General features: G+C 34.9%; 1 protein-coding gene across 2 annotated transcripts in view; it reads right to left on the reverse strand.

The window, feature by feature from the left end:
• Window positions 1-22818, reverse strand: part of RNGTT (RNA guanylyltransferase and 5'-phosphatase) — a 383467-nt gene that overhangs the window by 191694 nt on the left and 168955 nt on the right. Inside the window, exon 12 of one of the 2 annotated variants that reach the window (XM_044676397.1) lies at window positions 9307-9375. The exons of the other annotated variant lie outside the window; for it this stretch is intronic. Coding sequence (XP_044532332.1) covers window positions 9307-9375 — 69 coding nt within the window. The remainder of the gene's footprint in view (window positions 1-9306; window positions 9376-22818) is intronic. 2 annotated transcript variants of the gene reach the window in all.

A 22818-nucleotide genomic window follows, 5' to 3' on the forward strand; every position in this document is an offset into this window, starting at 1 on the left:
GGCAAGATATTGCTGTTTTCTGGGTGCTCACAGCTGCTGTCCTTTTGAAGGTATGATTTATTTGTGCTAAAGCCACTGGTTCTGTCTTCCTGATATGTAGCCTTCCCAAGCATTTTCAGTATCACAACTGTATACATTCTTTTTCGATCTGTTGTCTGCATATGTTCAGCCCAGTGGTGTTACAAATAAGGTGAATATTGTTTCACAACTAGTTGATTAATTGAATTTTGTGATTTTCTGAGTTATTCTGCATTAACATTTAGTGTTCAGTATGACTCAGAATAATTCTAGTGATAATGCAAAGTTCATTGTGTGGCATCTATGTAATGTCATAAGGCATCCATAACATGAAAATTTGGTTACTATGCCTCTATGACCTTTATTTGATTTGAGTTATTCATCTAATGAATTTATATATTGAGTAAATAAGGAAACACTTTAAAGACTTGACTATTTTATTGAGACTATAAGATAAGAATAAATAATTACAAATCAAAATGTTTGCAATAAGAACCAATTGAATACTAAATATTAATAAATTCAAGGAGGGAATTTAGAGTATAGAGAGTTCACATCTATGAAATAATCATGGCAGATTTGAAGACTGATCACCTGAGTTGACTGGACAAATACTTTGTTGATTCTTGGTTTTTTACACAGTTGGTTTTTGTTTTTTCTTTGTTTGTTTTTAATGAAGCAAAGTCTGAAAGAGAAGGGACAAATACGAACAAAGGCACAAAGTAGAAAAGTTACCCTGGAAAATGAGGTAGCACAGTTACTCCTCTAAGGAAGGAAAAGATAGGTACAAAATAGAGAAAATTTGAGGTGTATTTGAAAGAGATTATCTAATTGCATTGTTGTAAATAATAGAGTAGGTAGGGAGGTCTTCTGTAAAGAATAAATCAAGAAGGTGAAAGAGTTAGTGTTTAAGGGATGATTTATAACAGTGGCTTTGAGGAACTTTATAAGGATTAAATACAGACAAAGCATTTGACAAGCCCCATGAATTCTCCATTAATAATTGACAACATAAAGAGAGTGAAAAAAATAGAAATCAAGTGATGGGCTTTGCAAGGATGGGATTTGTTCAAGGGGGATGGATCCAAAGGAGCCAGAGAAGGCAGTTGCTGACAGTTACTGACAGTTGGGACCAGAGATGATTCTGGGAATTTCTCTGAGGAGGAGGAGGAGGAGGAGGAGGAGGAGGAGGAGAAGAGGTCTTTGGGGGGAGGACTGGGAAGAGGGAGAAGGAGGACAACCCAGCTTGGATCCAGTCCTGAGGGCTTAGTGAGGATCTTTCTTTTGGAAATTGAAACCCTGATTCCCTGATCAAAGGCATCCACTGAATCTCACCCATCAAGACTTCAACCAACAACTCTGCTAAGTTTGGACTCTATTTTGGGAGCAATCTCTTTCTCTCCTTCACCCATTCCCAACCTTGCTGAGAGACCCTTTTCAGTCAAAACTTACAATTATAGAAAAGGATAGAAACAGAGAAATAGAAATAGAAGGAGAAGGGGTGGGGAGAAGCTTAGGAGTGGGAATCACTGAGGTTTCCTCCTAAGTGACAGACCCCATAGAAATAGAGAAGAGGGCACCCAAAATCCCTCTGCCCTTCACCCCTTTTCCCAATCCCTGATTTGCAAAAAATAAAAAGCCATTCAACAGTCAGATAGCATTCCAGAATGCCTGAGAGATGTGGGAAGCCAATAAGAGAAACAGTCTCAAATAGATAAAAATCTGTGACTCCTCTTTTGACCCCTTTTGTGATCCTTGTGATTTCTTGTTGAAAAGTATTGTGGCCTTATGGAAAAGCTTTAAGTTCCTAGCAAACCAACAGTTAAGAGGTTAACATTCTTCCCCTCTGATCAGAAATGCAGCCAAGGCCAAAACCTTAGTTTAGCAGGGGCATTTGCCCTGAGAAAAGTATTCTCAGACTTAGCTTGCTGATAATCACACAGCTGAAGGTCCAGTCTGGTTCTTATCTTCACCTTGAAGCTTCTAAGCCTGTTGTATTGTCTATGTTAAAATGATCTGCACAGCTATGGGAAACTTTCCTTTTGCTTTTAGGTAAAAGGGAGTTTGAATTTTCATATATAATAAACTTGTGACTCAATGGCACTTTGGAGAAGCAGCTATGAGTTAACAGTCAAGATCCTCTCCCATGTCCCTTTATTTCCTTATCAACTAACCTGTCCTTATCAGATTATCAGAGATGATAAATAGATTTCAACAATGAGGGAAAGGGAAACCACAGCTTGGTCTGGCTGCCTCCATCTTGAAGCCAGACCACCGGCTATGAAGCTGACTAACCTCGGGGGAGGTTTGAGTGAACACTGTCCTTATTAAGGATTGGATTGGGGTACCACATACCTCCACTTATAGGAAAGCTTCGCCCCCAACTCCTTTGTGGTGGCATTACCTTCCAGGTCACCCAGTTTTGAGGTGACACTCCCTTAAAGTCTCCCAGTGTATATCTGGTCCCAGGGGAGTGCTAGCAGGGAGACTCCCCACATATCCTTTCTATAAAACTATCCTTTCTATAAAACTTCCTTTACTGGTTCCTTTATTCTTACAGCTTTAAACAAGTCTGGTTCAGGACTGGTGAAGAAACTTTGGCAAACAGTATTAGATTTTAGGCGGTAAATAAGAGTAAGAATGGCTAGACTGATTACTACTGTTATATTGAATCTCTGGGAGCCAGGAGTCCACACTGTTGATTGACAGGTGGGTCCGTTGGATATCAGAATGTTCCCAGAGGACCATGAGGACAGGGGAGAGAGCGGTTGGCCCAGGGGGGTATAAAACACCCTGGCAGCCCTGGCTGAGGGTTCCTTTCCTTCCCTTGGATTGGAGATCTGTGGATCCTGGTCTTTTGGGGATTGAGACTTGCTAGGCTCAACCTTGCAAGATCCTCCTGTTTTGTTCCTGATAACATTATCAACCTGTACCCCGACCATCACTCTTCTGATTCTACTGCCCCTATATATTAGGAAATCAATCATGTATAGTTATCTAGGTTTCCCAGGGCCCCGGAGGGATCCGGAAAGTGGGCAGGAGAAGAAGAAGTGGGTGGAAAGGGGTGGACATCCTGAAGACTGGTTAGGCATATCATCTAACAAAAGAAGAAAAAGCAGAAACATCAAGCAGCAGATTGCCTACTCTGGTTTGGCTGTGGCCAGGCTGGACCAGAGAAGCTAACAAACTAGACTCAAATACCTGCCTACAGTTCTGAGGGTTTATTAACATCAAAGTAGATAGGGTTTCCCAATCCCTTTATCCAGTCCCAATATCCCATCTTTGCTAAATATAGTTAAAGCTTTTAAGTACTTTCCTGAAGTGGTTGTTTATAGCTTCTCTGGGAAGGGAGATATGCAGTCAGAGACAAGCTATTACCAATCTAATAGAGTCCATTATACACTATCAATCAACCCCAAGTAGGACCTGAAGGGATATCATCCATTGACCTGAAGGATCCTGCCTGGGCACTGTTATAAAGGAGGGAGGTGTCATATTATCTAGCTAAGGCAAGCCTCAGTTGATCTTACCCTAGCCACCTATCTGAGCTATCACTGTTATCACACAATTACCAGTGGTAGTATCAAGTTTAGGTACCCTCTCCATCTATACAACATCTACTTTATTTTTATAACACTACCTACAAAACTAAAAGGGGACTGAGAGAGTCCTAGATTTTTAATCAGAGAACTTGAATTTAAGTTCTGGATCTAATAAAGAGCATTTAATAAGCAAAATAAGAATGAAATTTTGATTGTCATTATTTAGCTTGTAGTTCATGCAGGCCTTCAATTCTCTTCCTTTTAGAGAATTCATTGCAAGCATTCCCAAAAGATAGTGATGAAAATAAGAAATGAAATTTAAAATAATTACATTTGATAACTAAAAAAGATAATATCTTCAGAGAATTTTTAAAATTTGGGCAACTTTGAGGGTATTTACTATTAAATTTAAAATTCTAACATAAAGTAGATACTAAAGTTTGGATTTGTAACATGTTTTTAGCACATTGCCCAATATATACATGCTAAGGATTTAATAAAGGATTATCAAGTGACAGATTTCAAGAAATGTCAAAATGGATTGAGTCTGAAAAGATGAGAGACAAGGAATTGCTTTGATACTACAAAGTGAGGTTAGGAAAAGAAAAATTTAAGAAACTATATATTTCAGGGGTTCTAGGTTGGGCCTGACTCAACTGGTAATTTCAGTTCAATATAAAAACAAAATGAGATACTTGAAGGTTATCCTACAGTTCACCAAAAAGAATTACATAGCCACAGTGAGAAGATATTCAACGAGGATTTAAGCACTTAGGACTCTTCCAGTGGTTTCAGCTGAGCAAAGCTCCCTTGCCTGACTGAGCTGACCATTTTAATTCATCAGAGAAGGATCCAAGTCTTCAGACAGTTCCTCGCAACTGCTTTGTAGTCAGGGTATGAGTAAGTGATAATAACAGACTAAAACATTAGTTTAAGGTAAACATGAGTTGTAGATGGTTTCAATGAATTCTGTGGAAAAATTAGCCTAACTTGCATGTGGAGACTACAAGTAGGTTTTTAAGTCCTGAGGAATTGAAATAACATTAATTAACAATAAGTATGGATTAATTAAGTGAGCAGAATTCAATTACATTCAATTAACAAAAGTACACTTATTAAGCATCTATTATATTTGAGGTACTGTGCTAAATATTAAAAGAGACAAAGATATTGATTTCAAAAAATCTAGAAACTAATGAAATTTAGATGGTTCTAGATATAAAAACTAATATTTCCTTTTTTTACAGGACTACTAAACTAGCAGATCATAGGAATGCCACAGTCAAGTCAGGCATTTATTAAGCACATTCAGTATAAGAGGCATTGAGCTTAGTTCTCCTCTCAAAGAAAGGAAAAAAGTACACCCTTCCTTCCCCCCCCCACCCAAAACCCTTACATTCCATCTTGGAATCAATACTATTTATTGGTTCCAAGGCAGAAGAGCAGTAAGGGCTAGGCAATGGGGGTTAGGTGACTTGCCCAGGGTCACACAGCTAGGAAGTATCTGAGGCCACATTTGAACCTAGTACCTCCTGTTTCTCAATCCACTGAGCTACCCAGTTGCCTCCAAAAGTACACCCTTTCAAGGAGCATTCACAGACTTAGAGAAAAACAATACACAAAACACCAATATGAAAAATAAACAAGAACAATAATCTCCAAATTTTATAGTCAAGATAAATTGGAGATAAATCAGCAAGGGGAAAGCACTGAGTAAGACCAGAAAGGCTCAATGTAGAAGGTGGAATTTTATCTGGGACCTAAAGAAAATCAGAGAAGCCAAGGGGCAGAGAAGAGGAAGAATAGAATTTTAGACATGGAATAGAGCCAATGAAAATACACAAAGTCAAAAGATACAGTATCTTATGAGAGGAACACAAAGGGGGCCAATGTCACTAGATCATAAAGTATGTAGCAGGAATGTAAGGTTTAAGAAGGCTGTAAATGGAAAATGATAGAGTTATAAAGAACCTTGAAAGACAAAGAATTTCATATTTGATCCTAGAGGTTACAAGGAGCCAAAAAAAATTTAGAGAATGAGAGAGGGAGGGATAATATGGTCAGGACTGCAACTTAAGAAGATCAATTTTATAGCTGAGTAGAAGATCGAACTGAGTGGTGAGAGCACTGAAGGAAAGAGATCAACGAGCAGCAGAACGGTAGCAATGTCAAAAGAGAGAAGAAGGCATTTACAAGAAAACAAATATACAAAATAGAAATGACAAGTCTTTGGATATAGACTGCATATGATAGATGAGAAATGAGAAGTTAAGGCTGACACGTAAGTTGTGAGCCTGGGTGATTGGACAGTGATCAGGAGACAATTTAGCACTGAAATCAGAATAGTTAGATCTGAGAACCATTTCCTCCAAAATATTAAGTAACCTACCAATTATACATTTTGACATTTTTCTATCAACATAAAACATTAAAACAATCTGCAGAAAGATGGTTACTAGATCAACTGTGAAATCATCTAATCTTCAATAATTCAAAGTAGGCATGGATAAGTTTTTTAAATTTAAAAATGAGTCATTTCACTTTATATCTATATCAAGAGCCCCAAACTTTCTTGTGAAATAGTACTTCACAAATTAATAAAACATAAAGGTTTATAATAGCAAACAATTGTAGGAAAAGACTCTATTGCAAATGTTAGTCAAAAATATTTCATCTTAAGAGGAACCATTCAATAAAAAAAAATCATATTATTACCTAAATTCCACATAAACCTTTTGCTTCAAATAGCTATACATTTCTGCATTTAAGAGAAGTTTCTTCATTAATTCTAGGTGTGTTGTCAGTTTAAATTTTTTTGCACATCTTTCAGCAATTTATGTCTCATCGTTAGTTTTTTTTATATACATGGTCTTTTGACGATATACAATCATAGCCATCTGTGAATATGGCATCAATCCTATATACAATAGGCTCATGTGCCAAGAAACTAATTAATCAAAAAGTAAGCATGTCCAAAATTACAAGAACTTATTTAAAGAAATACCTCATGTATGCTATCCTAGCAATATAAACATCACAATGACAGCTCTTAAAAAATAGGTTAATTTGTATCTGATGTAAAGGAGGTTATGCATAGACCTTTTATCTAGATGGTTTAACACAGCTGAATGATGTTGCTTTAAGTAAGATTAAATGTCTCTGCAGCTGGGTGTGGTCTGTGTTAAACCAGATGACAGGCCCCACTACTTGGTTGATTCCTCCTTCACAACTGACCAAGGAGAAAGTAAAAGATTCTTCCCCAACTGTCAGTGCTAATTGAACTTAGTTCTTTAGGTGTAAGGAATATTATTAAACTCAAACTATTAAAGATGTTATAATTGACTGTGATTTGTTGATCCTGATGATAGAAGATCAATAATTACTTGAATGAGCTTGATGAGAGAAAGGAGAAGTTTTAACTGACTACCTTTCCCCTAGGAATCTTCAGCACAGATCAGGTCAAAACAGGTTCCTCTTTTTTTTAACTTATTTAATGAAAGAGGGATTGGGAATGAATCCTAGAACCTTGTTTACCTAACTAAGTCTATAATAAATTTTCAGGAGTTTTCAGGTGAAGCTGATTCACTGAACCTGCCAGGCTAATTGGACCTGGATCAATTCTAAGACAAGAGTAGCAAGGGGAAGGCAATCAGGGTTACATAATTTTCTGAGGCCACATTTGAATCCAGGTCCTCCCAGCTCTGCGCTTGGTGTTCTAAGCACTCTGTTACCTCACTGCCCCTAATAATTCATTATTTTCAATCCATGAAAACCTTTCCTGGTTTGGAAATAAAATACATCCTCTTTCCTGTTTATAGGAGGGGAAAAAGTAAAGATAGTTCAGGCATTATGAAGAGAGGGCTGGGCTTATAATCAAGAATAGGCCTTCAAATGGTTTGAAATTTGGCCTCGAACATTTATTTTTTTAAACCCTTACTTTGTATCTTAATAATAACTCCAAGACAGAAAGGCAAGGGCTGGGCAAACAGGGTTAAGTGACTTGTGCAGGGTCGCACAGCTAGGAAGTATTTAAGGCAAATCTACAAGTAGCCATTTTCGATGACACACAGCCACATACAGAGAAGTATGGGGCTGCATGCTGAGGATGAAACATTTGCTGTAGTGTAGTATAGACACTCTGTGCACTATAGATGACAAATCTACCTGTATTAATTTACCTATTTTGATTTATTAAATACAGTTATGAATTATAATTATACATTTTTGTTATTTAAACTATATTGTGAAATTATGGTTTTTTTTTTCCTCAAAGTGACACACCACCCAAGTAATGCTCGGTTTTTTGTCAAATTTTGACACACCAAGCTCAAAAGGTTGCCCATCACTGATCTAAGGCCAGATTTGAACCTAGGATCTCCCAACTCAAGGCTTTGGACTCTATCAACTATGCTACCTACTTGCCTCCTCAACTATTTATTAATACTCTGATCATGATGAGGGCAGCTGGGTAGCTCAGTGAATTAAGAGCCAGGCCTAGAGATGGGAGGGTCCTAGGTTCAAATTTAGCCTCAGACACTTCCTAGCTATGAGACCCTAGAAAAGTCACTTAACTCCCACTGCACAGTCCTTACAATTCTTCTGCCTTAGAACCAATATTGCTTCTAAGGGAAAAGGTAAGGGTTTAATAAAAAACAAACAAACAATACTATGATTGTGAGCAAGTCAATTAAAATCTATATGCTTTAAAACTCTGGGAGACATCTCTGAAATCATAGGCAAGTTGTGGTTTCAATTTTTAAGGGGAATTCTCCTCATTCTAATTGACATTTTGATGTTGTAAATGTAATTCTGAATACAGGCACAGTATAAATTGTTTAAACTTTCAAAATATCCTCAGCTATTTTAATTCTGTATTGATAATCAATAGTTAACTTTAGAAGAACCACCATCAAAAATATAATCACTAGATGAAGAATTTTCCTGCCCACAGTGGGGTTGAAATCTATATTAATTAATAAGGAATATTCATTTTTATAAGTCATATATCCTTAAAATGTTAAAATAGTAAATATTTAACCTGGCTAAAATCTACATATCTTATAAGATACAGATTATGGCTAGTTTTATTTATCCTCTAAGAGATAAATAATGTACCTCATTACTACCCAGATTACACACTAAGACCAGTGAATCTAGCTAAGAAGTTTCAAGATCAGGCTCCAAATTCACTTCAACCTAGCTTTAATATCTCTAAGCCTATTTTTATTTTAAAAATTTTTATGGTATTTCAGTATAACTGATTATATTAGTAATTTTATATATTTTATTTAATGCTTTTTAAACCATAATTCTGATACAAGGGATCCACAGACTTCATCAGACTGTCAAAGATATATATCTCTTCATCTACACAAAAAAGTTTAAGAACCCCTGGTCTAGAATAAAACTGGATGTGAGGTTTGATACACCTGAACCTAAAGAAGATCTAAGTAGGTTCAAGGTAGAGAGAAAAAAGAGAAAAATAGAAGGAAGTGATGGATACAGGTAGTGAAAAATGGCATATAATACACTAGCAGAAAACAAATCACTCCAAATTTATGGCTTTCTCATGTTTTGTAGGATCCTTCTCCAACAAGTCATAAAAATCAAAGTACTCTCAAATAATTCCTTACAATTTAATTATCACTTAAACATACAACAAAAATCATTAAATACATTTGGGATATTTTGGGTTTTTTTTATATGAGGAAATGCACGCATTTTAATAATATGTATTTCAACTTACTCCGGTAGGCTGAAAAATGAGTCCATCTACTTCATGACTGACTTCTCTAGCAAAACTTCCTTCAAGAAGCTGTAAGAAAAAAACAAGCAAGTATTCTTGAGAAACATAAAATTTTAAACGAAATTTGATATTACTTAGCTTTATTAATCCTGAAAAAATAACCAATTATATGACTAGATTAGATTATATTATATCCTCTTAATGTAGTTTAGGGTTAAAGGTTGAGAAAATTTAAGAATTTATTTACAAAAACAGGATCTATAGCAATAAAAGTGGAAAAACTTTATAGACAAATACCACTGCTATGCTGAAAAAGTCAATGGGCAATACAATAAAAATGACAAATATTTAAATGTATGTCAAACTAGCGGGAAATAATACAGTTTCACAAAATAACAAATTAACATGAAGGAAAAGTTTAAATATTTTAAGAAAATTAATGGAAAAAAGAATTAGGAACAAAGGGTACAAAGCATTACCAGACAACAAAATTATTTCATCAAGCAGTAATTGATAAGAGGACATGTGGAGTAGTCAATAAAGAGTAGGTTTCAGAGTTAGGAAGACCTAAACTCAAGTCCAGTCTCTGATATACAATGGCAGTATAACATAGAACAAGTCCCTAGAAGTTGCAAAACAGGCAATGATTTGAACTAATAATGGAAGTTTCATCATAAGCAGTCTCCCCAATAAAAATATTAGGTACAGATCAAAAGAAGAAAAATTATTTGGTAACTGATTAAAAGACTACTACTAATATATGTTTCAGGGAAAGAGACCAATTAAGTAAGAATCAAGAACAACTGAAAGTAGTAGTTCACTGGTTCATAGAAATCAAAAGGCTTCAAAACCATGGAAAGGAAAAAAATTCTTAGTCAAAAAATGTACAAAGGCAATCATAAATAAAGTAAACAGTTTCAAAAGCAGAGTAAAAAGCTTTTGAACAAACAAAATGAATAGAGAAAGTGTGAAAATGGGATTAACTCTACACTAATAATTTTTAGATTTAATCACCAGAAGTGTATACCCTACTTACACTTGAGTGGAGGAGATCTGTAATCCACATGTGCAAAAGTAGGTTGAGAATCAGAATTGATTGCCCTGTGGGCAGTCCTAAGTAAAACTTTAGCTGTAACTGGCACATGTAAAATGGGAGGAAAGCACAGGAAGTGATGAAAGGAATGGTCTTTATAAATTGCAAGAAATTCCTGGGATGCTCTTTTTCACCTTGAACTGGACCCTGGAGGAGGTCTGGCTGAGGACCTTGGTCTGCTTTCTTTTTGAACTACCATATGGGTGAGTGAAAAAGGCTGACTCCTTTCTAGATTTTCTGAAGGGACTATCCTTGGGAGAGGCTTCATGGCTGAAGTCCTTGCTTTATTCATCACCAGGCCCTGGGCTCAAGGCCGAGGCCCTCCAGCTGAGGACTAATTAGGGTTGAGCCAGGGGATGGAGCAAAATACTTAGCGTGTTAGGTTAGATATCTTTCCCTTTCCTCTCTCTGATTTTCTTACTTTCACTCTCTCTTCCTACTTGTAAATAAACTACTATAAAACTGAATCTGACTTGAGTCTTTCATTTGGAATTAGGTACTTAATTCCTAGTGACCCTACTCTCTGATAAATTTAGTCAGACCATTTATTTTTCCCCTTACACATTTCTCCCCCTTACAAAAGTAAAAGAAGGGAAACCATTGAGTGGAGAAAAAAACCCTTTGCATCAAATATCCTGAATTTAGAATTATGCAGAACATTGGAAGTCATTCAAACTCAGCCTCCCCATTTTACATGAGGAGACTGAGGCATAGAATAACTAAAATAGCACATGGATTACTAATTACTGATGTTTCCTCCACCATCTTTTGTAATAACATTAAAGTCAAAGGTGCAACTAGACAGATCAGAGCTCTGAGCCTAGAATCAGGAAAACCTGAATGTCTTATAAGGCATCAGCAAGAAGGCCAGTGTGAATGGATTGCAGAAATCTGACTGGGTAAGTAAAATGTAAACAAACAAACAAAAAAACTAGAAAGATACAAAGTAGTTTAGTTAGGAAGAACTTTAAAAACAAAAAGTAAGGATTTTATATTTGAAACAATAAAAAAATGATAAAATAGAGCCAGCGAAATTAATGATTATAAGAGTGAAATGGTCAAACTTCTGTGCTGTAATAAGATGAATTAGACAGCTGAATAGAGAATAGACTGGAGACCACTCATAATAGTACTCAAGTACTATAATAATCAGCACATGAGATGATAAGAGTATAAACTAAGGAGGGGCAGCTGGGTAGTGAATTGAGAGTCAGGCCTAGAGATGGGAGGTCCTAGGTTCAAATCCAGCCTCAGACACTTCCCAGCTGTGTGACCCTGGGCAAGTCACTTGACCCCCATTGCCCACCCTACCACTCTTCCACCTATGAGCCAATACACAGAAGTTAAGGGTTTAAAATAAATTTAAATTTAAAAAGTATGAACTAAGGTGGTGGTAGTATCAAAGGAAAGAAGGATATATATATATATATATATATATATATATATACACACACACATATATATGATATTGTGACAATATAAATGACAAGTTTTGGCAAATAACTGAATAACCAGAGTGAGAAGTCAAGGATAACCTATGTTGTAAGCCTGGAGATTTGGGAAGATGTTGGTGCTTCCAAAAGTAAAAGGGAAGCCTGGAGGGAAAAAGTTTGAAGAGAAATATAATGAGTTTAATTTTAGACATTGTGAGTTTAATATGTCTAAAGACTATCCCATTCAAGATGTCCAACTGGGAGTTAGAGATGCAAGACTGGAGGGCCGAAAGAGGTTACAGTTAGACAAAAAGATATGATAGTTATCTTTATACAGAGACTGATGACACTAAGTGGAAGAGTATAGAAAAAAAAGAGAAGTGGGTGAAGGGCAGAATCTTAGAGAATATCCAAGGTTAATGAAAGTAACTTGGGATATAGACCTAGCAAAAGAGTCCAAAAAGGAATAGGTAGGAAAAGAACCAAGAGACAGTAATGCCAATAAAACCAAGAGAGAAAAGAATATCAAAAAGTAGAGGGTGATGATCACTGTCAGAAGCTTAGTCAGGGCAAGGATAAGGATTGAGAAAAGGTCATTTGATTTGCAAATTAAGAGATCACAAAGACAGGTAATTTTCACAGACTTAGAAATTCTGATTGGCATAATGACCAACCATGATTCCAAAGGATTAATAATAAATTGTGCTGCTCACTTCCTCACAGATATGAAAGATTCTGAATGCAGAATGAAACTTTTATTTTGATATGTCCAATGTGGACATTTGTTTTGTTTGATTAATATTTTGTACAGATTATGTATTTGTTTTTTTTTTTATTAACTGGAAGAGAGGAATTAGAGAAATCAGATTTCTGTGGACTGGAAAATAAAATAAACTTTAATTAAAAGGAAAAAAAAGAAATATGAAGAGTAATGGTGGGGCACCAGGGATGTTAACTATTATTATTGAAATGTAATCTAAATGGTTTGTGGGTTCACACTGGGTTGAAGGAGAAACAAGACCAACCAGGATAGGGAGACCAGGGTTTACTGCCAAGCTGTTAACTGTCACAGGAATGGCAGATGGCCCAACAGTCACTCTGCCCACCTAGGCCAGGGCCTATGGAACCAGCAGGCAAAGGTAAAAGTTTATAACAGTTTAATTGAGGGAAATAATAATGAAGGATGGGATTAAGGGATTCTATACTTACAACCGAAGGGCAAACCACAGGGGCAAGGGAAAGACTTGACTACACTATTCTAGTGACCTAAGCCAGGCAGGGCCCAAAGGAAGCAATACTGAAGTCACAGGGGAAAAGCTTCTCCAAACCTGGTTCTAACCAGGTTTGGTCAGCTCAGCTAAAGGGCCTGAGGATGGCTTTCAATTGGGGTCTCACGGTAAATCCAAGGATGGTCACAGGATACCAAGAGCCAACTCCACCAGGTGATCCATGGTACCCAGGTAGGGAGAGTGAGTTTGCAAAACTGTCCACCAGTTCACAAAACACTTCCCCACTTGGTGCTGCTCTGCAGGTCTGTTGTCCACTGTTGAAAGCCTCCACCTCTCAGGATTCCAGGGAATCTGGATGCAGTTTTTTCCCTAACTGAGATCTCCCAGGGTTAGCAACAGTTATGTTCCCAACCACTAAGGGAGTCTCTCTCAGAGCACAAGCCCCACTTCCTGCTCCTTCATTCCATCATGGAATCCTCCAGCCCTTCCTGATAGGTCCAACACTAATACTAAATTAATTGCTAAATAACCCTCACAACAGAAGCAAGCTTCTTGGCTGAGGGAATGAGAAATATAAAAAGGGATGAAAAGTTTGGAAAGCCATTGTAGTGAGACAGTGAATCAATCAGGGGAGGGAAGGAGGTTTCAAATTGTTCTGAGAACACTTAAGAATATAATTTGTGGACTAGTCATGCTAAGCTAACTTAACTTGTACTTTTTCTGATTATTTCCTTTGAGTTTCTAGATATTTTTTATTCTTCCAAATTAATTTTGCTACTTGGTCTTCCCATTAGATAGTAAGCTCTTTGAGAGGCAAGGGCTACGTTTTGCCTCAATTGTACTGAGACTAGTCATTACAGGATTCCTTCCAGCAATCAATAAGCATTTATTAAGGGCCTACTATGTGCTAGGCATTGTAATAAATTCTGGTGATTAAAAAAAAGAAGCAAAAGACACTATGTTCCCTCAAGGAATTAACAAACAAATAAATCATTGATAAAGATATGAGAATAAGAAGATTTTCACACATGTTGTACTGAAGAATACATTGTTATGATTAAATTGGCCAAGACAAATAATATAAAATCCCACATCACTATTTACTGATTTTTAAAAAGAAGTTGACAGGGGCAGCTGGGTAGCTCAGTGGATTGAGAGCCAGGCCTAGAGACAGGAGGTCCTAGGTTCAAATCCGGCCTCAGACACTTCCCAGCTGTGTGACCCTGGGCAAGTCACTTGACCCCCATTGCCTACCCTTACCAATCTTCCAATAGTCAATACACAGAAGTTAAGGGCTTAAAATTTAAAAAAAAAAAAAAAAAAAGTTGACAATACAAGAAAAGTGTTCATTAGGTGAAAAGAGTCACTCTCAGATATATTTCTAAAATTATACAAAACAATTTCTAGCAAGAGTTTGTGGTTAAGCCCAGAAACTTTGCATTTCAAATTCAATTCAACAAACACTTATTATGCATTTACTATAAGCAACACTTTATTACATGCTGGAGATCACAAACATCACTCTTTCCTTTGTTAAGAAGTTTGTATTTTTCACCTGTAAAGAAAAAGAAATGTGCCAAATAAAAGAAATTAAGAAGAACTAAAAAAGGAGAGAAATAAAAGCATTCCCACAAAGGAAAATCTAGAGGGGGGAAAAAGAAACAGAAGTGATAGAAGAAATGAATGATGAAAAATAAAACTTAATTAATAAAAGAACTTTAAAAAAATCACAAAAAAGAAAATAAAGATAGTGCAGTAACTAAACTTGGACACCCAAAATAAGAATAAACAAGAGAAAAAAGATTCAAAGTGATTAACAAAAAGAAACAAAAAGCAAAACTAGTGATACTGGAGAATTCTAAAGTATAAAAAAAGGGAATTGATGATTAATTTCAAGATGTTGATAAAGTACTAATGGTTCTGAAAGATAACAGACCAAAAAAATTAATAAACTTTGCATACCCTTTAGTCTTGGGAAACCACAAATAGGTTTATACTTCAGAGAACAAAAAGAGAAGAAATGAATACATACAAAAATATCTAAAGTAGCTTTTTTTTGTGGTTTCAAAAAATTGGAAACTATGAAAGTGTCAATCAAAGGGAGAAATTGATAACAGTATGGTATGTGAATATAATGGAAAATCTATGCCATTAGATATGACAGAAGAGACCATTCAGAAAAATCTGATAAGACCTGTATGAAATTATGGAAAACTGAAGTAGAACAAGGAAAATGTATGATTAAAATTTGTTCCCCAGGACTCCAATTCCCAGCATCCCACTTTCATTCTGACATTACATCCTTATGTTTTAGAGATAAAGTTTGTGTGTGACCCCGTCTCTCATGCTTTTTTACCCGCTAACAAGACTGGGAAAACACTTTGCTAAGGATTTTACTTTTGTCTTTTTATTTCTTCTACTTCACGTGATTATTAATAAATCTTATAAAATAAAATATTTGAAGTTTTTTGATATTAATTTCAATCTTACAAAAACACCAATTACCTTGTTAAAAAAAAAACAACTTTGAAAGACTTAAGAACTTTTATCAATAAAAATGACCAGTTAGTCATAATACTAGAGGGGGAGTGTTGCTTAAAAATGTTATTCACCTTGAAACAGAGAGGTGATGGACTAAATATGCAGAATGAGACACATTGTTGGATGTAATCAAAATGGGAATTTATTCAATGCACTTTCAATTACACCATGCTGCCTCTATAAATGAATATGATATTTCAAAAATATATTAATAAAGTTGACTATTTAAAATAAAGATCTCTATCTAAATTTGACAGGAGAGAACAAGAAGTAACAATTCAATTAAATTCAACAAACATTTATTAGTCACTAGGAATACAAAGAAAAAAATGAAATGGTTTCTAGATCCAAGAAGGAAACAATATATGCAAAATAGAAAAAATAGAAATTTAAAAAGTAGGTAAAAGGGAATGAGGAGAGTTAGAAGATAACCAGGTTTGCAAAAATGATAATTCCTTTCAAAGACAGTGATACAAGGAAGAGTAAGAAGTAAGTCTGAGGGAGAAGAAAAGGACACAGTGAGTTGCATTTTGGATATGTTCAGTTTGAGAAATATACAGGATATGAAGTTGTAAATATCCATTAGGCAGCTAATAGTATGGTGGCTCAGGAAAGAATTTGGAAAATATATCCCATTATATTCATATTTAGTCAGAAAGACACTAAATAGTAGTGCAACATCATGAAAGTGAATTAGTTTTGGAGTCAAGATGACCTAGTGTCAAATTCTGCTTTTGATCCTTATGATCTGTGTATTGCCTGGATTTCAAATTCTTCATCTGTAAAATGAAGGGGTAGGACAAGGTGACTTTGAGGTTCTTAAATTTTAGTGTTATTATTGTATGATATAAGATAATTTTCACCTTCTGAAATAATTTTAAATTTAACCACCTTACTGATTTTCAAAATATAAAAAGTTGTTTGGGTTGTTTTCTGTTTTTTTTTTAAAGAAAGTAATTAAATAATGAGGTAGGATTATGCATTAATAAAGAAATAAGTAATTGTCTAATTACCCTCTACTAAAAGCCTGATTAGCTTTTTGAGTTTTAACAACTTTTTAAACTATTTGGAGTAGGATACAATACAATGAAACTTAGAAAGAGTTGCCTTAGAAACAGACTGACAGATGAGCATTTCCTTTCCTTTGGCCCCTTCTTTAAAAAGTTTGCCCATCACTGTCCTAATAACTAACAACTTGTAAATGTGTAGGAACCCTGACTTGTTACCTACTGTTTAATAAATGCTTTTGAATGTATAAAATGTGATATTCTATTTTATAAATGAAAATTCATGACTTCTCATAAGTGATTTCACAAAGTGTGAAGGACTAATAGCCAATATTTCTTGTTACCTTTTAACCAATTCTCATATGCAAAGGTTTTTTCCAGCCCTTAATAAAATGTTTTATTATTCTGAATCATTGGTTCATCAGGATGGAAAATTTGAAAAATAATTAACACATTACAAAATAGAATCTTAAAGGAATTATCAAAAAAGATCTTAAATCACTCAGCTAAGAGAAGTGACATGTATGAACAGCAATGGTTGGCTTAAAAAAAAGGTTATAACAAGAAAGATAGCAACCACCTATAACTATCTCCACAGAGAAATAAAATGATAAGTAACAGTAAAAATAATTCAGTTTAAATAAACAGAAAATATAGCTACTCTAAGTATTGGGAAAATTACCTTGCTCTACTGAGAAAAAAGGAGTATTCTCTTCATTCTCCTAAAGCAATGATGGGCAAACTATAGCCTGGGGACCAGATTGGGGGGAGGGAGGGACTGAAATGTTCTATCCAGCCTCTGGACATTATTCCTAATCAGATGAATACAATGAGTAGGATTCAATACAATGAAACTTCCTAAGAGTTGCCTTAGAAACAGACTGACAGATGACAGATGAGCATTTCCTTTCCTTTGGTCCCCTCTTTAAAAAGTTTGCCCATCACTGGTATACATGTTTTACACTAACACCACCTCTACTCCTCCCAAATAGTATGTTATGAGAAGGGACTGTTTTTGCATGTAACTTAGGTACCTAGCACAGTACCTTACATACAGTAAACAAGAAAGAGCTAAAAAGAAAATAAGACATTTAAACATAAGACTCAAGAGAAGTATAAAATAAACATGAAAAAGTAATTATAAGAAGAATAAACAAAAGGAAATATACATCATCACAATTGTAAACGTAAATGAAATGAGTTAACTTATAAAACGAAAGCAAAGAGCAAAATGGACTAGAAATTGGAATCAAAAAATCTATTGTGTATAAGAGATACACTCAAAACAGAATAATACACACAGAGTTAAAATAAAGGACTAGAGAGTGGAATCTATTATGCTTCAGCTAATGTAAAAAAAAGGCTAGAGTAGCAATCAAGATCTTAAAAACAGAAAAATCAAAAATAAACCTAATGAAAAGAGATAATCAGAAAAGCCACATTTTGCAAAAAAAGTACTACAGAAAATAAATTAATATTTTTAAATTTTGCAGCAAGTTTTTCTAATAAAGACTGATTTATCAAAAAATGTGTGTATGTGTGTGAATGAAGGGCTAAGGCAAATTTATAAAAATAAGAACCAATCCACAAATGACAAATGGTCAAGGGATACTAACAGGTAGTTGTCAGAAAAAGAAATCAAAGCTATAGACATATACATATAGACAGAAAAAATGCTTTAAATAATTATTGATTAGAAAAATGCAAATTAAAAGAATTCTAACATACTACTTCACATCTATCAGAGAAATAATAAATGCTGGAGGGGATGAGGAAAAAATAGTTACATTTAACTACTGGAGTGGTGAACTAATCCAATCATTCGGGAGAAGAATTTGGCACTATGTCCAAAGGGCTTTTAACTGTGGCCTAAACTGTGACCAAAGGACTTTAAATTTGACCTAACAATATCACTACTATGTCTGTACCCCAAACTGATCAAAATAAAAGGAAAAGTACCTACATATACAAAAATATTCATAGCAGCTCTTTTTTTTGGTGGCAAAAGATTGGAAAGTTAAGAGATAACTTATGAATTAGGCAATGCCTAAACAATTGTGACATATGATTGTGATGCAGTACTAGGAAAGTTAGGGGACAAGTAGAAGAAAAGGAAGAGAGAGTCAATTATTTCTACATTTCTACTGTTGGTATCCACCCCTACCCCAAAATATGTACAAAGAATAAAAGGTTTCCTTATATAAGAAAAGGATAAATAAAATAATAAAACATAAGATAATAAAAAGAATAGGTACAAGTAGGAGGAACAAGGATTTAAACTATGGGATTAGATACTTCAAAATGTTAATGGACCTATGATTCCATCTATATATTGTCATTCAGTCATTTTCACTTGTATCCAACCTCTTGTGATCCCATTTGGGGTTTTGATGGCAAAGATACTGCAGTGGTTTGTCATTTCCTTTTCCAGCTCATTCTATAGATGAAAACCTGAGGCAAATAGGATTAAATGGCTTGCCCAGGGTTATGCAAATAGTAAATATCTGAGGCCAGATTTTAATTCAGGAAGAAGAATCTTAACTCCAGCCAGGACCAGTACTCTATCTACCAGCCCAACTAGTTATCCAATATATTATGGATTCTATATTGTTTTATATATCATCTTTATCAATGTAATTCTTTACTATGTTCTACAAAAGATCCTCCAGAGCATTTCTCCTCTTACATTTCACAGACTAATGGGTACCACATCTCCATTCTCTCATAGTAGTGTAATGAAGGTCATAGAGAAAGAGAACTTCTAAGTAAAAGTTATGATTAAAGCATTAAAAGTAAGAGGAAAGCATACCCCTCAATTCCTCATAATCAATACATGACTGGAAATAGAAGCCAGTGAAAGAAAGAGAGAACATTTTGTTTTGGAAAATTTTAGTGGAAGTAAAGATTGCAGCATTTCAGAAACTACAGATTAGGCAAATAGTTCTTATATTATAGCACATGCCAATTATTATAGCATACAATAAAAGTCTTTTTTTAATTTAAGTTTTAAATTCATGAATATTTACTAGAGCTATTGATCATTCCAGTATGAACAACAGGTGAATTCTTAATTCAGTCTCTTAATTTTCTGTGCAACTAAAAGATGCAGCTATGGTTACTTACTTGCAGGTTTTCACATTAATATCCCAGTAGTTTTCTTAACTTCTCTAGCCCAATATTCAAATAGCCCAATATTCAAAAAATCAACAGGTAACAATGTATCATAATATGACCATCAAAAACATGAGCATATACACAAAAATGTATTTCGGAAAGTATATGCCACTTCCTGAATTTCATTTTTATCCATCTTATAGTCTGGAAATGTAGTTTCTTTCAAATATATGAAGTTATGTCCAAAAAATATTCAACTAGAAAAAGAAAGGAAGCTAGAAATTGGAGGAAAAAAATTATCAAATACCTCTGATAACAGTTTGATATTCAGAAATATAGGAAATTAATAAAAGTTTAATGGATTGATGACTACATAAATCAATGAATCATTCTGCCTGAGTATATAGCCAGGTGGTCAAAATGAAGTTTGGTCCATGATTAATAAGATATAGCAGCCTAGGAAAGTCTGTATTCACTCAATACACTCATATACAAATATATAACTAGAAGAGCTATTCTCCAAAGGATAAGTGATCAAAAGATATGAATGGAGTTCTCAAAAAAAATTATAAACTATTAACAACCATAAGGAAGCTCATTTGAAATCATCCAGAAAGAGATTATAAAAAGAAAAGGACATTAATACCGTCGTTGTGAGACAAGGAAATAGACTGCCCCATCTGGAAAGCAATTTAGGATCATGCTAAGAAAGTGACTAAAATGACAGTACCCTTTTACTCATAGATCACACTGTTAGACACATAGCCAAAGGAAAAATATTGGTGATAGCACTTTTTATATTAACAAAGAAATAGGAAAAGTGGATTCCCATCCATTAGGAAATGGCTACATGAAAGGAAAAATTATTGTGCTGTAAAAACCATGAATATGAAAACAGAGAAGCATGGGAAGATTTACAGAAACTAATATTAAGAACCAAGAAAACTACAAAATGATTGCAACAATATGAATGGAAAGAATAACAAAAACAATTTAAATTGGATATTATGCAATTGTAATGATCAAGCCTGGCCTTGAAAATCATATATAGCAATTTACTCTACTTCAATGGAGAGATATACAACTAAGGATGTACAGCAATCCATATACGGCAATGGTGAACCTTTTAGAGACAACATGCCATGTTGTGCCTCCTCTTACCCCGGACAGGGGAAGGAAAAAGCACTCCCATTTGGTGGCTTGGCAGAGGGGCAGGTGATGTGAAAAAATGTTGTCAGGCATGGTGGAGAAAGGAAAGGGAGTGGCACCACCTGAGTCTCTTTGCCTTTCCAGAACCATGCATTCCATTGGTTCGCCATCACTGGCATATGCCATCAAATTTGGGATTATTTTTGCTGGAAGCTTTTTAAAAAAAATAAATGAGTTCTCTGGTTGGGGAAGGGATATTCTGAAAAATAAGTAATGGAAGCAATTAGGTGACCCAGTGATTTGAAAGCCAGGCCTAAAGACAGAAGGTCCTAGGATCAAATCTGACTTAAGACACTTCTCAGCTGTAAAAGTCACTTAAGCACCATTGCCTAACACTTATCTTTCTTCTGTCTTGAAACCAATAAACAGTGTTGATTCTAAGACAGAAAATAAAGTTTGTTCGGTTTTTTTTAAATGAAGATAATAATGTGAACTTCATCATTCTGCAGAATCACATAAGCCCTAGTCTTCACATCTCATTAGTCATTTCTAACCCTTGGTGCCCCTGTTTGGAGGGTGGAAATGAAGAAATTCTCTCAGAAACCCCATTTTAAAAGGTCCAGGTCAGCTTATCTTACCCAACTATTTCCCACCTGACTGTACTGATTTGGACTTCTCCATCATGCAATCCATACCAACTACCTTCCCTTCCTTCTTCTGAGATTCCTTTGGTAGGTTGTTTTTGCCCATTAGATTGCGAGCTCTTCAAAGAAACTGTCTTTTTTTTCATATTTGCAATCTCAGAATTTAACATAATATTTGGCAATCATGGGCACTTAATAAATGCTTATGGATTAACTGAAAACAAAATGTACTGATAAAAATAATTTTTAACAAGTGGTATAGCATGGATCAGTAAAAAAAAAAAAAAAGTACAAAGACTCACCAAATTAAAAAGTCGGAAGAATATTTATATATTAAGTATGTAAAAATAAAGGATTTCGAATAGCTAGATTTTTGCCAAAAGACAAAAGAACTGCTTTGAGTATTATGTTCCTCATCACTGGAAGTCCTCAAGCTAAGGACAAATAGCAAGTAGAAATATTATGGAAAAATTTCTTTTTCAGATCTGAGTTGGACTAATTCCCTTAGGCCACTTTCGATTCTGAGGTTTGTGATTCCATTATACATAATGTAACATCCATAATCTTAAGTGAGGTTAAAGCTGCCTCACAGAATTCCACAGTAGAATTCCATAGTGCCCTCCGGAACTCCAGGAGAGGGGGCAGTTGGGGCACTGTGGAATTCTGTAAGGCAGCTTTAACCCCACTTAAGCTCATGGATGTTACAATAAATATAATTACTCTTTGAGACTATATTCTAAAGGTCAGATTGTGTGATAGGAAGAAAGTGTTAAAAGTTATATTAAGTCCTAAGATCCAGACATGTTTTCAAGAATTTATATGTAATAAGAAAAAGCAATACATTGAAACAAATCCATACAAAAAATTTTATGGCATTTTCTCAGCTGGAATTCCCTTTGTTTAATGCTCAACAAACTCAAAAATGATATCCTTAATGGAAATGATATATACTGCTCTAATAAACTGATTTATAATATTATTACCTCATACAAATATTACTATTTTACTGGATCCAAAGGCAAAGATAAGAATCATAACCATCCCTCAACAATTCCTTGTCAAGGAGACATACTGGCCTATAACAACACATAACATTAAGATTTCGCTTTCAGTTGTGCTAAATGGATTTTCCTTTCCCGTTTTTCTCTATGTAGTTTAATGAAAGGCATAGGAAAAACAAATACTTATTAAAAGGAACAATTAAAGAATTAAAATGAGGGGAAAAAATTAAATCTCAAATGAGGAGGGAGGAGATATGCATAAGTAGAGGTATCATATTCAACCTAAATATATAGGCAACCA

This window comes from Gracilinanus agilis, chromosome 4 (genome assembly GCF_016433145.1).
Source record: "Gracilinanus agilis isolate LMUSP501 chromosome 4, AgileGrace, whole genome shotgun sequence".
NCBI lineage: Eukaryota > Metazoa > Chordata > Mammalia > Didelphimorphia > Didelphidae > Gracilinanus > Gracilinanus agilis.